Raw genomic sequence first — 15,151 nt, 5'->3', positions numbered from 1 at the left:
CCAGGCCTATTCCTCAAGGGGAAGCTGGCTGTGGCACTCCAGGCACCGTGCCGTTCACTGGGCCACCTGCCAGCCCCTCTGGGTTGGGCCAGATGAAGACCTGCCACACTCGAGGCTCCTCTGCCGTAACGGTCACCCAGGCTTAGCTTCCAAAAGAAGCTGGCACAGTGGCAACGCCAAGGGCAAGGCCAGCCCAGCTGGAGAAGGGAACTGTGATTTGCTGAGAACCTACTTACTGGGTTTACTAAGGGAGATCTGTATCTATGTATCTATATCTGTATCCGTCAGCTCATTTATATACATACATATCTTTTCTATAGCTCTATATAGCTTTTATATAAAATATACATAAAATCCAATTCCCACATCACAACAAAATATACTTTAATACATGAGGGAATTGGGGCTTAAAGGATTAAATTACTTTGCCCAAGGTCACCCAGCAAGTATTTGTACTATTATGGTTTGAACCGAGGGGTGCCTTGTCCCAAAGGTCTTGCTCTTTCCCACTCCCCCACACTGGGCATGACAAATTGGCAGGCATGATGCTACGAAAATCAGCACAGGGGAGTCTTCAGGGAGGTGGCTATTCCAGTGTCTTGTATGGGTACGAGACCGTAACCACCCCAACCGTTCACTGACTCCAGACATGCGGGACATATTCAGGAATAGGCATGATCCAGGGGAAAACAAGTGAAAAGAGGAACCTGCACTGGGGCCTGTGAGCAGACAGGAAGTATTGTTAATCACAGGAGGCCCTCACTTTCCTTTGACTAACCATGGAGGAGGGAGGAGGCCAGAAACCAGGAAAGAGACAAATAGTCATTATTCAGAAATGAAATGAGAGATAAATGGAGGAGGGGCAACAAGCAAGGAAGTCTGAATCATTTTCAAGAATGCCTTCAAATCTGAGTTGCTGGTGTGGAGGAAGGAGCGCGGACTTATTTTGGGCAAGTCCCTGAGCACCAGTCTCCTTATTTCTGAAATGGGGCCATACCATTTAATCTGTTGTGAGGAGTAGGGATAATGAACTTAGAATAGCCCCCAGGGGGGACACCATGAATTGTGTGTCTTATCATTAATTTCCCCTGCAGTGCTCTAGTTCTTGCCAGCTGGGCCCTAAGGATAGAAAAGGATCCTCTGCGGTGAGTGGTTATCAACAGGTGGCATCTGGAAAAGTCGAAGAGCCTCGGCACCCCCCATGGCTATGTGTGCCACTGAGTTCACAACCCCCTCTTTTCATAGGCTCTGACTGCTCTGTAGAGGTGGTATGCCTCTTACTTTATCTTTCTAAGAACATGTGGCTTTTCGGTCCAGTATCTTCGCTTTATTTGTCCTGTAGTGCTTGAATCCTGAAACTGTGGTCTCATGGGGTGCTCCAGAGCAGAGCAGATCCCCTCAGGGGCAGGGAGCAAACCCCGAATCAGAGAGGGGAGGGGTGGAGGACAGATTTTGGCCTCACTGAGCTGACAAAATGCTAAGGAAACAACTCAAACAGCCGGTCAAGGATCAAACCCCAGGCTCTGCGTGTGAGGGTGCCGATCTGAAATGTGCCATGAAGTAGACCGCTTTCCTTCAATGACAGGGGATTAACTATTGAGTGCACCTGTGCATATTTAATGTTCTGGAAAGCCATTCTTGCCTTGCCTTGTCTGTGCACTTCTCCCACCTTCCCTCTCCGACCCTGTCTCCAAGTGGAGCATCCTAAACCATGCTCCTGCCCAGATCATGCTCCTTCAGTGGCTCCCTGTTGCCGACAGGAGGAAACATGTCAACACCTGAACATAGTTTACAGGGCCCCATGACGCAGCCTGTGCTTAGCTCTCTGACCACACTTTCTGCCTTTCCTCCTGCAATTTGGGCACTGTAACATCGGCCTTCTTGGAGTTCCAGTGCACATGGCGGGCTCCCCAGGCCTCTGCTATCACTCATGCTCTCAGATCTGCCTAGAGTGACTACCCAGCTCCCCTCCCCTGCCTTCCTCCTGGTTGATTCTTCCCCATCCTGAAACATTCTGCCCAGACCTCACCTCCTCCAAGAAGCCTTCCTTCACTGCTGCTCCTCAGGTCCTGGAGCTCTGGAGCAGGACCACCTGGGGTTCAAATTCTGTCTCCGCTCATTACCAATTCTGGGATCTTAGACAAGTTTCCTTTCTCTTAAAGTCCTCAATTCTTCACGTGTAAAATAGGAATATTCGTGGTAACTTTGTCAGAGGGTTGTTCTGGGCTTGAATGAGTTAACACCCACAAAGCCTTGAGAGCCCCGTCCGGCACTTGGGAGAGGTGCTCATCCTCATTGCTGCTTACCACACGGGATTACAAGGGTCAGCGTGGGCCACTGACTTCCCTGAAGATAAGAGGCTGGGGACGTTCAGCTTTGTGTCCCCCCAACCCAGCCCAGAACCAATACGTGGATGTCCATGGCATGTCTGAAGTGACCGCAGCTTAAAGAAAAGCATGACGTGCTCAGGTCACCAGCCCCTCCATGGCTCCCCATGTCAGAGCCTCACCAGCCCCACTGGCATCGAAAATAAAGGTGCTGTCTGTGGGACGGGGGACTCCCTGTCCAGGAGAGGTGGGCAGGCCCAGGGTAGGAGGCCGGTAGAAGACGGGGGTAGAGGCAACCTCTGCTCTGGTCACACCATCCTTGGGAAATGGCCCATAAAGGAAACCCCCACAGCTGGGGGAGGGGGTTGGCTCGTGGGGCTGTCTGTCCTGTGCTTCAGGAGGCAGAGGGTGACCTGCCTGCTCTCACTGGGGTCCGTTGGGATTGAGCAGGGGCTACAACGATGTTTACCCAGCTCTTTGCTCGGGTTCCCAGAGGTTCCCTGCTGGCAGGAGCTCCTAAGGTCCAGGTGAGGCCAGAACTATCCCTGCCATGGGGTGGGGGAGGTGGGCAGGACGCTCACAGTGGACATTAGCTATGCGAGTCCTGCCCCTCAAGAGGTGCTTTTCTCAGAACGCAGCTTTGGTTCTTTTGGATCCCGTGAATGTTTTTATTTTGCATGAATCTGCTCACCTTCCCTTTGCCAGAGATTGCTCGAAGCCCAATCTGTGCTTCAGCTTCACAGCCTGAGACCCAGCGACCTCCGTATCTGCTTTCTAATTCCAGCCCACCTGGGCTGACCTTCCTTCCTAATTTATATTTAACATGGCCAACCTTTTCATTCTACTTTCAAATATTTTTGAAATATATTATTGCATGCTGCTTCTGGTCCTTTGGCAAATAGACAACAAAGCAACCAACCAATCCAGGAACCGCTGAAATAGAACCATTCCCTTCTGGTAGATATTGAACCCGTGCCTGCTCTTGGGTAGTGAACCGATGATACACAGGGGCTCCATCTAGGAATTTCAGGACACAGCGGAAGTCCCCCAGGGAAGTCACGGTCACGAACCTCCCCACCTTTGCCGCCACACCATCTCTGGGCAACTCGGCAGGGGAGGACTCCATTTCCCCAGTGCGCAGGCGCTGGGTAGCCTCTGCCCCCTGAGTCCATGTCTTGTTGGCGGCGAGGCTAGCTCCGTCCTTACCTTTATTCCTTGGCCGAGGCTTTCCAGGGAATTAATATCCAGTCCTTCCTTGCAGGCCTGCAGGCAGGAGATCACCTTCTGACTCTCCATTTTGCCAGGACGGATAGTGAGACTGGCCAGGCTGCCGTGGAAGAATTGAGCAAAGCGTGGTTTGGTGACTTCTCCTCCTGAAAGTGAAAGCAGCACGGTCATTTACCCTGTGGAGACTGGGTCCGAAGCACCACTTCATGGCACGATCTGGCCGGGGGACCAAGGACACAGTGACTGTATCCCCTCAACCTGAGCTTTTCCTGCAGAGCGGTAAGCTCAGCGGCCAGCCTCGCAACACGAGGATATTACCTGCCGCCAAGACCTTGGCGCTCCCCAGCGGCACCTGATTTAGAAATCCTGGATTGGAAACAGCTGCCTTCAGAGGCGTGCACTGCGTTAGAAGACAGAAAGGACCCCCCCCAAAGAGTAAAACTGGGCGGGAGAAGGAAGCTGCCACCGACGGGAGGCCTGCTGTATGGCCGGCTGTCTGCTGGGGACTTCATCTGAGCAAGCCTGCAAAGAAGGGACCCTTGTTTCCCACTCATACGCGAAGAACCCGGAGGCTCAGACAGGTTGAGGGACTTGCCCCAGGACACACAGCTGAACGCTGGAGCTGGCCCTCTACTCCTGGTCTGTCTGACCCCAAAGCTGGCGTTTGCTGCCCTATATTCCACAGAGAGTTTGGCCGGCAGTCGAGGAATCCTGGAGCCCTACATCCTCGGGCTCTGGCTCTCTTGCAATGAGCTGATCTCGTACCCGCTTAAACTCAAGTTCTTTGGCAGATGAGGACTTCTTTGATTCTGTTCTACCTCTTTGTTTTCATTTCCTACTTCTTGTTTTCCACTGTTCTCTCTATGGGCTGAGCCAAGTCCTGTCTGAGCTCAGGTCTGCTCTGCGGCACAGGAAACCGTTCAACGCTGCTCATGTCAAGGTCCCTCCTTCCACTTTCTCCCTGCTTTTCTCAAGGTCTCTAAAGTAAAAGCGCCCCTTAGGTTCACTTGAGTCCTCACCTCTTCCAGGAGGCCTTCCCCACAGCCTTCACTGAGCACAGGCCCCTTCTGTCTCTGGGCAGCCTACACCGACAGACTAGCCTTGATCTTGCACTTCTGTCTCTTCAGAGAGGTAGCGGGACATATGAGAAAGGTAGCTGTGGGTCGAACTCCAGCTTCGCTAATTCCCTGGGAAGGTTTTGTAAACCCTGAGCCTCTGCTTGCTTGTGGGGGGACAGTCCCGGGTTTTGGCTCCTGGTTCCCCTGTCCTCTCTCCGAGGGCCCCTGCGGCCTCCCCCAGACCTAGATCCTGCAATGCATCCCTAGCGAAGCATGCTCCAGTGAGACACCACCCCAGAGGGCACATTTCTGACTATTTCTACTAGAGTGACACTGCAGTGACTTCTCCCTTCCTTCCTTCCACAAGACACTCTGTGCCAGCAGAGCCTGGACCTCAGCTGGAGGGGGTGGAGGGCTCTCCCCAGGTCACTCTACCTCAGCCCAGGGGTAGTAGATGCTCCTAACACCCGCATTCCTATATTCTTGAGAGTTCTCTCTACTTCTCAGTAGCTAATTCTTTGTTGTTCCAGTTCGCTATTGTAGTTAATTCTCTACATTGATCTGTTGAAATCACAGTGTGGTTTTTCTCCTGTGATTGAGTCCACACCGATACACCCTCTATGTTACCATGCATGCCTTTGCTCACAATTGTTCCTCTTCACACTAAGATACCACCTCCAAACTGCTTAGATTAGGCAAATCCCATGGTCCTTCAAGGCCCCTTCAGCCCTCTGTCCCCTGCTTACACACAGAAACCTTTCAGGAGCCCTCTGCCCACCCTGTCCTCTCCTTGCCCTGAGCCCTGGAGCACTGACTTCATTTGAACATACCCTCAGAACCCAGCGTTGCTAACGGTTTACATGTGTAGCTTATATGTCCTCAACAGCCTATTACTGTGGTTCTCAATCTTGGCTGCACATTTTAATCACCTGGGGAATCTTTAAAAAGTCAAGCTGATTCTGGTACTGGGTCCCACCCCGAGAGATTGTGACTTAATTGGTGTGGGGAGTTTCAGAAGCTCCTCAGGTGCGTTAAATGTGAAGTCAAGGTTAGGAATCACTGGCTATAAGCTTCTTAGGTTGGGTCTTCTGCACACTCCTGTGTGATCTCTCTCCTTAATGCCACCCGCAGGCTTACTCTGGCTACCCTTCCCACACTGCTAGGATATATTTGTTTAAGTCTCTCCTGGGTAGCAGGGAGCACTCATGCATTTTTCATTCTAATGAAGATGATACGGAGCAGGTACTAAGGGCAGAGGGCTGCACAGGGCACTTTGCATAAGTTGGCTCATTTATTCCCTTCAATAGCACAGGGCCCCCGTGTGGTCCCAGCATGCTGCACCCTGCCTGGCACACAGCAGACCTTTCATAACTGTTTCCTGAACTGAAAGAGATGTTGAATCAATGCCAGCAGAGTAGTGGACATTGTGGAGTCTCTCCAACACCCATCTCACCTCTGCCCTCCTGCAGTGGCAGCCCAGAGGTTGGGGGGAGTTGACTTGAATTCCAGGGATGGATTCTATTTAGTCACAGCTAATCAGGTTTTCCTGTTCCCCTTGCTCCAGTGACTGAGTCAGGTGTCGACTTCAGATGATGCCGATCAGTACCTGCATCCACTAAGCCACAGAGCTTGGCCCAGCAGTGATCATGAGACCAAATTTAGGCCAATGAGATGAGAGGAGAAATTAACCAGCAGCCTTTGGGAAAAGGGCCTCCATTTTCTCTCCAGAAAGTTTCTGGAATCTCCTCTTGTTCTCTTCCCTGGAGATGATGATGTGAAGGAGGAAGGCTTAGAGCGGCTGCAGCCATCTTGTAGGCAGACCAGGGCTGACCAAGGTGATGCATGAAGGAAGGCAGAGCCGGGAGAGTAATAGCAGAGGCCCGAGTGGACTTCCCTCCTCATGCTCTACCACAGCACATCCTCAACCATGGGAGCCAATCATCCACCTTTATGATGTAAGCCATTTTGACTCACACTGTTGTTCCCTGCCACCAAAAACATCTTCACTTTGGAAATGAAAGGAGAAGGTTCTACTGAAGTCCTCAGTCCACAGGGAACTCCAAACAGATCTGCCTTTGAGGAATGCCCTGACATGGCAATGACTTGAGAGTGAGGGGGGAACCCATCTCGGGCCTTCTATTCTGGGTCCTCAAAGCCCCCATAGGTAAAGTACCCCTCAGTGCCATTAGCATGTTCCTGCCCTAGCAAAGGGGCACTTCTGTTGCCCTGCAGAAAGAAGGGTGTGAACGTGAGTACGCATGGCGGAGCTGCCACTCTCCCAGGGCATCCGGATGGCCACCTCTTCCCTGCCTTGTCCACCCTGTGTCCCCTCAGAGCAGCAGACGCAGCAACTATCATATACTGGGTATGCACTACGTCTCCCACATGGTGCAAGTCCTCCACATACATCATCTTACTGAGCCTTCACCAAACTCTTGGGAGGGAGGTACTTATTCTGTAGTTAGAGTTGAGCAAACCCAGACTGAGCAAGAAGTAAGCGGCCCAAGGTCACGCAAGTAGGAAGTGGTGAAGTGTGGGCCCCTCGCAGCCATGCACGGGGCCAGCTGGGGCATTCTGGAGTACTGGCCGGCCCCAGCCAGGGTGAGGCTGACAGAGAGCCCCCTCAAGGGCTCACTCTGCAGCACCATGTTTAAAGGCCAAACTCGGTGACTCTCTTGGATGCTAAGACAATTCCCTACACACCATTTTCTCTCAGCAAAGCATTCATGTTCTGTATTTTTGATTCAAGAAACCCAGATCTGTGATGTACTCTATTTATTAGTGATGCAGCTCCGGGAAATTGATTCAATTAGCACTTTGCAATAGGAGGCCAGCATAGAATGTGAAATATATTTGCGCTCAGGGGTGGCTGTGATGCAGGATTTAAAAAATAATAGATACATTGAAAATCTCTTTCTTTTTAATATCTGGGGTGTCTTCATAACCCACATGGCTCCTCTGTTAACATTTAGACATAAACATGCTCATGAATTATTTTAAGAAAAAAACATAATCTGATTTCTTACACAAAGAACTTTCTCTACATGTTAGCGAATGTGATTTTGGGTTCCTGAGGCTAGATCTGCACACATTTTTAAAGTGTTTGCTGAAAGCCTAGCCTTCTGTTAGATTCAGCTAATTATAAGATGTAGACCATGCTCTCTAGGAACTTATATTTAGTTGGGAGAATAAAGTATAGACCCTGGGAAAATAAAAATATAAAAGTAAATTGCCAGTGCAATATATGATCTAAGGCAGGGCATGACTGATTTCCAAACAAATGCTACAGATGAGGTGTCCAACAGATCGGAGGGGAAAAAATAATAGCCATTATCCAGGAGGCCCTTAAAACATGGCAAGTTCTTTCATGTGCTATTTTATTTAATACTTAAGTGGCAGGATAGTATGTTTGAGACCTTAGCCTCTATTCTTTTGATTTTACCCTCTCTGTAGACACATATCTGGCTTGTGCTCATTGCCACAGGGAGGCTTGTGACAAGGGGAAGAGCAGATGGGGCTTAAAGCTGAGTTTCTTCCCCAGTTTTGTTTCCAGAAGTCTAAACCCTAGGAGGGTGGGACGATCTGGGTACGGATCCACATTTGGGGAAAAGTAGAAGAAAATCTGGCTTCCCGCAGACAAGAAAATGTCACCCTTGACTAGGAAGGGGCCTGGCAGGGAGGTATTGGAGGGGGTAAGGCACAGGGGTGTACAGCGAGGCACCTGGAGCCAGCCACCTGGGCTGAGCCTTGGCTGGGGAGCACGATGCTGGAGGGGATGTTGGCCTGTCACATCTGGACAGATAGGCAGATGGACTGCAGATGGTCTTACAGAGAGAGCATGACAAGCACGGGAGATATTTTTGTGCCCCTAAGTAAGACAAGGAAATACTGAGAGAGCTGCCAGCCCTGAAAGACCATTAGTGACAGGACCGAAGAGGTGAGCACCATTTCCGTGGACACCTGCACGGGATGATGCCTGGAGGCCCCCCGGCACCCTAGCCCCACATAAACACCCCTGAAATCAGCTGGCACCAAGGAAATGGAACAATTTCCAATTTGCCAAGGTTAACTCTCCCCCGCTCAGATGGAAGAGGGGTTCGAAATGAAACCAAGATGGCTGTGGAAAAAATAATTTTTCTTCGTGAATTCAGATTCCTACGTGCTAAACTTCTAACTCCTTTTCCTGATGATGTTTTCAGAGTTTGATAACTTGCCCATGGCTACGCAGCCAGGAATTAGTGAAGCCCAGATTCAGACTTAGGTCTGGCTTGTTTGCAAGGCTTTGACCTGCATGCCGCACGATAGATGTGGCCCGGAGGGTTCAAAGAGGATTCCTTGGAATCTGCCATGCGTACTCATGTTCACACCCTTCTTTCTGCAGGTCAACAGAAGTGCCCCTTTGCTAGGGCAGGAACATGCTAATCCTTGGAATAAGACATAAAGTTAGAAGTACAAGTCAGTTATACCGTGTTTCCAGACATGATTTTTAAAGCAGACTTTATCCATGTCTTCTTTAAACTAATATGCCCTCACGTCAAATTAACTCCAGGGCCTAGAACAATCTTTTCTTGATTTTTTTGATACGTTAATATTAAGAGACACCTCGTTAGTAGTAGTAATTGTAGTAATTATACTACACCTTGTAGTAATTGGGCTGCTGCAGGAAGATGGGGACAGGCTGAGACTGACACAACGCTGGGGGAGAATGTCCGATGACACTGGCTTCTGTGGACACGGAAGGGCTTCAGCAGCAATTATTCTGAGCCCGAATCTGCATTGGGACTGAATTCCCCCTCAGCCTTCCTTCAACTGAGAGGTGGGGCCTACCCACCTCAAGAGCTTTTGAACCACTTCCCTCTACGTGTAAGTAGAAGATGCGCGTGGTGTGAAGGTGCTGCTCCTCCCTCGGCGAAGCGCATGCAGGATGTTTCTGCTCTTTTGCTTCCCGCTGTCCTTCCCCCAGCTGTTTAGTCTGAGCAACACACGGAGCCGAGCGGGTGCCGCGTTTCCTCTTGCTTGAGTCGAATGCTGCTCTATGCCTGGCTTGTTGATGGGGACACCCCTCAATGAACACAATTTCATGGATGGCTGGGTATCAATTTTGAGCAATGGAAATGGTGAGACCGTCTGAAATCTTGCTTTCCCTCATTTCCTCATTTCGGTGATGGAGACACCCACAGAATGCAAGGACTAAGTGAAGTGTGTAATAGACCCCAGAAGCTGTAGCTTCAGAACTGTCCACACAGCTCCGGGGGCTGCAGCTGTAGGCGGCAGGTGACTTGTGAGGATGTGCAGTTGCAGCTGACCATGACCGTTCTCAGCAGGCTTTCTCAACCCTTTTCGTGTCTATGTATCCATCTCTCCAGCCTTTTCAGCAGACGTTTCACATATGGCATGTTCTAAGCCGCAAACCGTATGACTATAGATGACCCCAAAAATCATCTCTGTGGGGCTGGGGACCTGAATTCATGGAATTGGAAGGACCCTCATATATTATCCAGGAGATCCCCTTCATTCTCCAGATGAAGAACTGAGGATTACAGAGGCAAGACACTTTTCAAAGACCCAGAGCAGCAAGGAGGGTCTGGAATTCTCTTCTTCCAGCTCCAAGCTCAACCCTCCCTACACTGAACTGTGATGGGCCTGTAGTCACCTATAGGCCTCAGCTTGACTTTGTCCAATCTGTGGGAAAAATGCCCTGGGAGTTTCCTCAAGTGATTTGACTCCAGATTCCAGAATCCTCTGGTCTTCCGTACTTGGATATGCAACGTCGTCTGGCCATACATTGTTTCTAGAAATAGAGGTGGTGTAGCAGTGCAAGCAAGGGTGAGGGTTCTGGTGCTGCAAATCCAGGCTCTGTGTGGCCCTTAGCAAAGCACTTCTCTCCTCTCTGTTTTCTCATCTGCAAAGTGGGGATCCCATTCTTATCCAGGCAATAGGGTTGTGAAAGGGGAAGGCATGCTTTTAGCTCCACACAGTGTAGGAACTCAAAAACGGCAGCTAGTCGTAGGGGCAGCATGAACCAAGGGACTCAAACATGAGATTACATGATGTGAGTTTTCTCTATCTTTCCCTTAAGTGGCTTTTTCCCCCTCCCCTCTGGTGTATCTCTTAGAGAAGCTAAAACAATACTGTTTTTGCTCCAAGATCCTTGTCAGATTTTCTAATTAATATCATCTTCAGAATAAGACATAAAGTTAGAATTACAACTCAGTTATACCATATTTCCAGACATGATTTTTAAAGCAGACTTTATCCATGTCTTCTTTAAACTAATATGCCCTCACGCCAAATTAACTCCAGGGCCTAGAACAATCTTTTCTTGTTTTTTTTGATACGTTAATATTAAGAGACACCTTGTTAGTCATCCCCGTGTGTCAGACCACAAACCATACACCTTTGTCAAAACAGCTTCAAAAATGGGAGGTAATTCAATAAACATTAGCTATTGACCTTCTCTGTTGACCTACTGGAGTAGGGGGAAAGGTGAGGGGAGCGGAATCTGGGAGCACAGACAGTCCTTGTCTTCTGTAAACTCCTAGCCTAGCAGGGGATGGAGACCTGCATCAGTAACTCCAACAAGGTATTTCCCAAAGAGTGTTCCGAGAACACTGTCTCACAAAGAGTGAGTTCCATAGTAAAACAAGATTGAGAAACAAGGGTTAAGTATTATCAAATAGACTGCTTGATTGGTGGGCTTTTGAGAGCTTTTAATAAGCTAATGAACATTGTGACTCTCCCACGTGGTGGTATGGGGATAATTGATGCAGTTTCCCAGCCTTGAGCACGATGGCCTCCTTGTGGAAGGGGCATCCTATGGAACTGGAGCTTCCCGAAGCCCTCCCTGGGAAATGCCCACCTGAATCTAAGGCAGACTATGTTAGCACATGCCTCTTTCTTCCAGCAGCAGAGACCCTAGGGATGTAGAATAATTTCAACACAGACTTTATTAAGATGACTTGTACTAAATTAGACCAAGCTTATTAAGTGAATGCATGTACTCCCAGTCCCTGCACTAATTTTAGTGTCTGGCGACAAGATGACCTGGAAATGTGCACCAGATCTCGGGACCACATGTGGCTCTAACTCCCCTCTGTCGGAAGATGACATGCTATTGATTATTGCAACTCTCAGGGTTACTTCTGCCTTTTTATCCCACTTTTGACCATTCCTGTTCTTTGCCTTGGCTCCTCCCAAAAGCCACAGTGGGAGTTCTCTATCTGCCCCTTAACAAGAAGTTCTAATTGTTAGAGCCATCCCTTTCTCTACCTCCTGGGGCTTTATTTGTTAAGTAGGGGGTAGGACCCAGCAAGACCAGGAGCTACGGTCGAAAGGTCTCCTCATCTGAGACCAGGATAGTGTCATAGTCAGGAGCAGGCAAAGCTGGGTGCTTTAGGAAGGCCAAGGTCCGAAGCACTGGAGGAGAGTCCCCGGCAGAAGTAGGGATGAGGTGGTTGCTGGGGACGGGTAAGGAGGCCTGCAATGAGATCCACCAAGAGGAGATGAGGATCAGGGAGGGAGCAAGGTGGTGGCTTCTTGACGGCATGCCGAGAGTTGTATTTCTGAAACCTGGTTAGCCACGTCGTTGAAAGAACCCTTACAGATGCCACACATAGAGATGCTTTGGTTGTGGTGTTGGGGGAGAGGTGGCCCAGACTTCCACCTGCTGGGGCATCTCCCTGAAACCCTGGGGCTCCCTAGGGCCCTGGTCTGACACAGTCAGCAGCCTTCCTGACTTGCTCGCAAGGACAGCGGGGCTCCAGTCCCTGAGTGGGTGCGCCCAGTTTGGAGGTCCAGGGGTGAAGCGGGTGGAGTGTACAACTTTTATAATGGATCAGTAGAACTTGAATTTTTGTTGTTAAGAAATGGATGAAGAGGAAATCTAAGGAAAAGGGCAAATTAATTCATCTTTTAAATCATCTTCTCTCATGACAAGACCCAGGGAGAGACGAGGAACCTGGAATTTGCCTGTAGGCAGCACACGGAGCTCAGCCCTGAGGGGGTGGGCTTGCATCCTGAGACCACCGTGACCTGGAGCGCAGAGGTGAAGGCAGGGCGGTGTGCGACGGCCGCGGAGGGGCAGAGGACTCTTCTGTGATGCGAGGTCCATCCTCTCCGCCAAAGCCTTTCTCTACAGTGAAGATACAAGCTGGAGGCTGTACTGGCAACATTTCTTAAGTGTAAATGAAGTCGCTTTTTTTCTTAATTACTGGAAAAAACACCAATGAAAATGAAGTTCCACTGATTACTTTGGCTTTCGAGTTCACTAACAGGACCGAGCGGGCTAACTGGGGCTGCGGAGCTCTGCCCAGCAACAGTGCCCGAGCCCGTTCCCGGGAGCATCCACCGAGCAACTGCTCTCAAATTATTTCCTATCCGCGTTGTGAAACCCCAACTGGAAATTTCACAGATGGGAACTTGTTTCCTTGCCAACCTCAGAAGCACCTCAAAAGCTCCCCGCAATCGCAGGCCCAGAGGCAATTAGAGGCTCACCCAGCGGGCTTACAATATGCCTGTAAGCGGCCTGAAGGAAGTTAGGAATATGCCACATAAGGGCTGCATCGTGGGCTCTCAATATCACAGAAAGGGTTTCTGACGTGTTCTCTCAAGACAAAGCCTGGCTCCAGGGAGGATGTAAGTCTTGATGCGAGTCCAAGCTCCCTCACAAGGCAGTCTGGCGTCTTATGGTCACAACCCCCCAGCCTCTTCTGCACTCCTCCCAGGCCCTGTACCTCCCAGTGACAGGGCACGGTGCACGGGCCTCTGTGAAGTTTCCCTGCTGTTGCCTTCCTTATCTTCCTGCTGAACTCTCACCTATCCTAGAAAGCCCAAGTTTCAAGCTTCTTAAGGATTGTCTCCTTTGCTGAAAATTTACCGGTATATTATCTTTCTCCTCAGGGAAGATACCCAAATCTCCATGGCCTGAAAGACTGTGTGATCAGGGTCCTGCCTACACCGTGTTCTGACACTCATCTTCTGACTGGCTATCCTCCCGCCTCACTGACCTTCCTTCTGATCTGCAGATGGACCCGGGAGAGCAGGGTCTGTGTGGGAGGGTTCATCCTGGGGAAGGGGAGAAATGTCCATGCACGCAAGGAGCCATGGGGAGGCTGGAGTCACAGAGCATACCATGCTTGCCGTGTGGGGCTTAGGTGCAAGGAGCAGAGAAGGGATGGAGGAGGGGACCAGCAGATGGTTTCCCATGGATACATTTATTCAAGTGAAACGTGCCAAGCATGCTCCACATACCTATCATCTCTTCCTTGCAATTAGCCTGGTTTTATAGATGAGAATGTAGTTGCTCTGGGAAGTTGCAGATTCTGCTGGGTCCATACAGCTAGGCAGTGGCAGGATGGGGGTTTGACTCACATTCAAAATTTTCTGACTCTAAAGCCTAAACTCTTTTTCCTTGGGTCACTTAAGGAAGCATATAGCAAGGGATTGCAAGTGGAATGCAGGGTTGCTGTGGGTTAATTCCAGAGTTGACAGATGTGTCAGAAGGTTTATGCATCAGCTCCTGCATTTTCCCAAACACATAATGACATCAACGGAATGATCAACCAGCAATGGGGGAACAAGTCACAGTGAGGAGAAGACAGGCTTTGAAGACCTGGGGTGAGGCAGGTTTGGCTGGGTGACCTACGGTCAGCTACTTCACCTTTGAAAGCCTCAGGTTCTTTATCTACACGTTGGGACTCCTAGCTCTTTCTCACAGGACTGACTGTAAATACCCAGATATGTAAAGGGCCTCCTTGCAACATGGGCTCTTAAAATTGCACCCAGGAAATGAATCAGGCACTTCCACTCACATTTAATTGGCCAAAGCAAGTCATTTGATCACACCTTCCAGCATCTCTCTGGGAAGGGGGCAGAAATACTCGGTGGTGAACACCCTCGCAGGCACTTTCTCCCACATTCTTTTAAAATAAACCTATGATGGGGCTCCTGGATGGGTTAAACGTCTGCCTTCAGCTCAAGTCATGATCTCAGGGTCCTGGGATCAAGCCCCGCATCAGGCTCCCTGCTCAGTGGGGAGTCTGCTTCTCCCTCTCTCTCTGCTGCGCCCCCCTGGCTTGTGCTCTCTCTCACTCTCTCTCCCGTTCTCTATCAAATAAATACATTTTAAAAATCTTAAAAAAATTATAAAAAAATAAAATAAACCTATGCTTTGGTTTAATGTTTTAAAAGCATTTTTGTGAAACAGCTTTTTTTTTTTTTTTAAGATTTTATTTATTTGCGAGAGAGAGAATGAGAGACAGAGAGCATGAGAGGGAGGAGGGTCAGAGGGAGAAGCAGACTCCCCGCCGAGCAGGGAGCCCGATGTGGGACTCGATCCCGGGACTCCAGGATCATGACCTGAGCTGAAGGCAGTCGCTTAACCAACTGAGCCACCCAGGCGCCCGTGAAATAGCTTTTAAATAAATTATTATCAGATATAGTATTAGTGCTGTTACTTATGGAGTGATGCCACCGTCTTTAGATGTGGCCTAGGAGAATACTGAGAAGGAAACACCCCAGAAAATGGAGTCAGGGGTGACA

At 49.7% G+C, this 15,151-nt stretch overlaps 1 protein-coding gene and 1 long non-coding RNA gene across 2 annotated transcripts in view; one reads left to right on the top strand and one right to left on the bottom strand.

Moving 5' to 3' along the window:
* The window catches only part of CLSTN2 (calsyntenin 2), a 597,522-nt gene that overhangs the window by 31,336 nt on the left and 551,035 nt on the right, over nucleotides 1–15,151 (bottom strand). Inside the window, exon 10 of the mRNA XM_034995881.1 lies at nucleotides 3,534–3,700. Coding sequence (XP_034851772.1) covers nucleotides 3,534–3,700 — 167 coding nt within the window. The remainder of the gene's footprint in view (nucleotides 1–3,533; nucleotides 3,701–15,151) is intronic.
* The window catches only part of LOC118004512, a 93,790-nt gene that overhangs the window by 78,295 nt on the left and 344 nt on the right, over nucleotides 1–15,151 (top strand). The window lies entirely within an intron of this gene.

Source organism: Mirounga leonina, unplaced genomic scaffold (genome assembly GCF_011800145.1).
Source record: "Mirounga leonina isolate KUSES-001 unplaced genomic scaffold, KU_Mleo_1.0 Mir_115, whole genome shotgun sequence".
Lineage (NCBI taxonomy): Eukaryota > Metazoa > Chordata > Mammalia > Carnivora > Phocidae > Mirounga > Mirounga leonina.
Note: the sequence above shows the minus strand (reverse complement) of the source record. Positions and strands in the feature narration are given on the sequence as shown.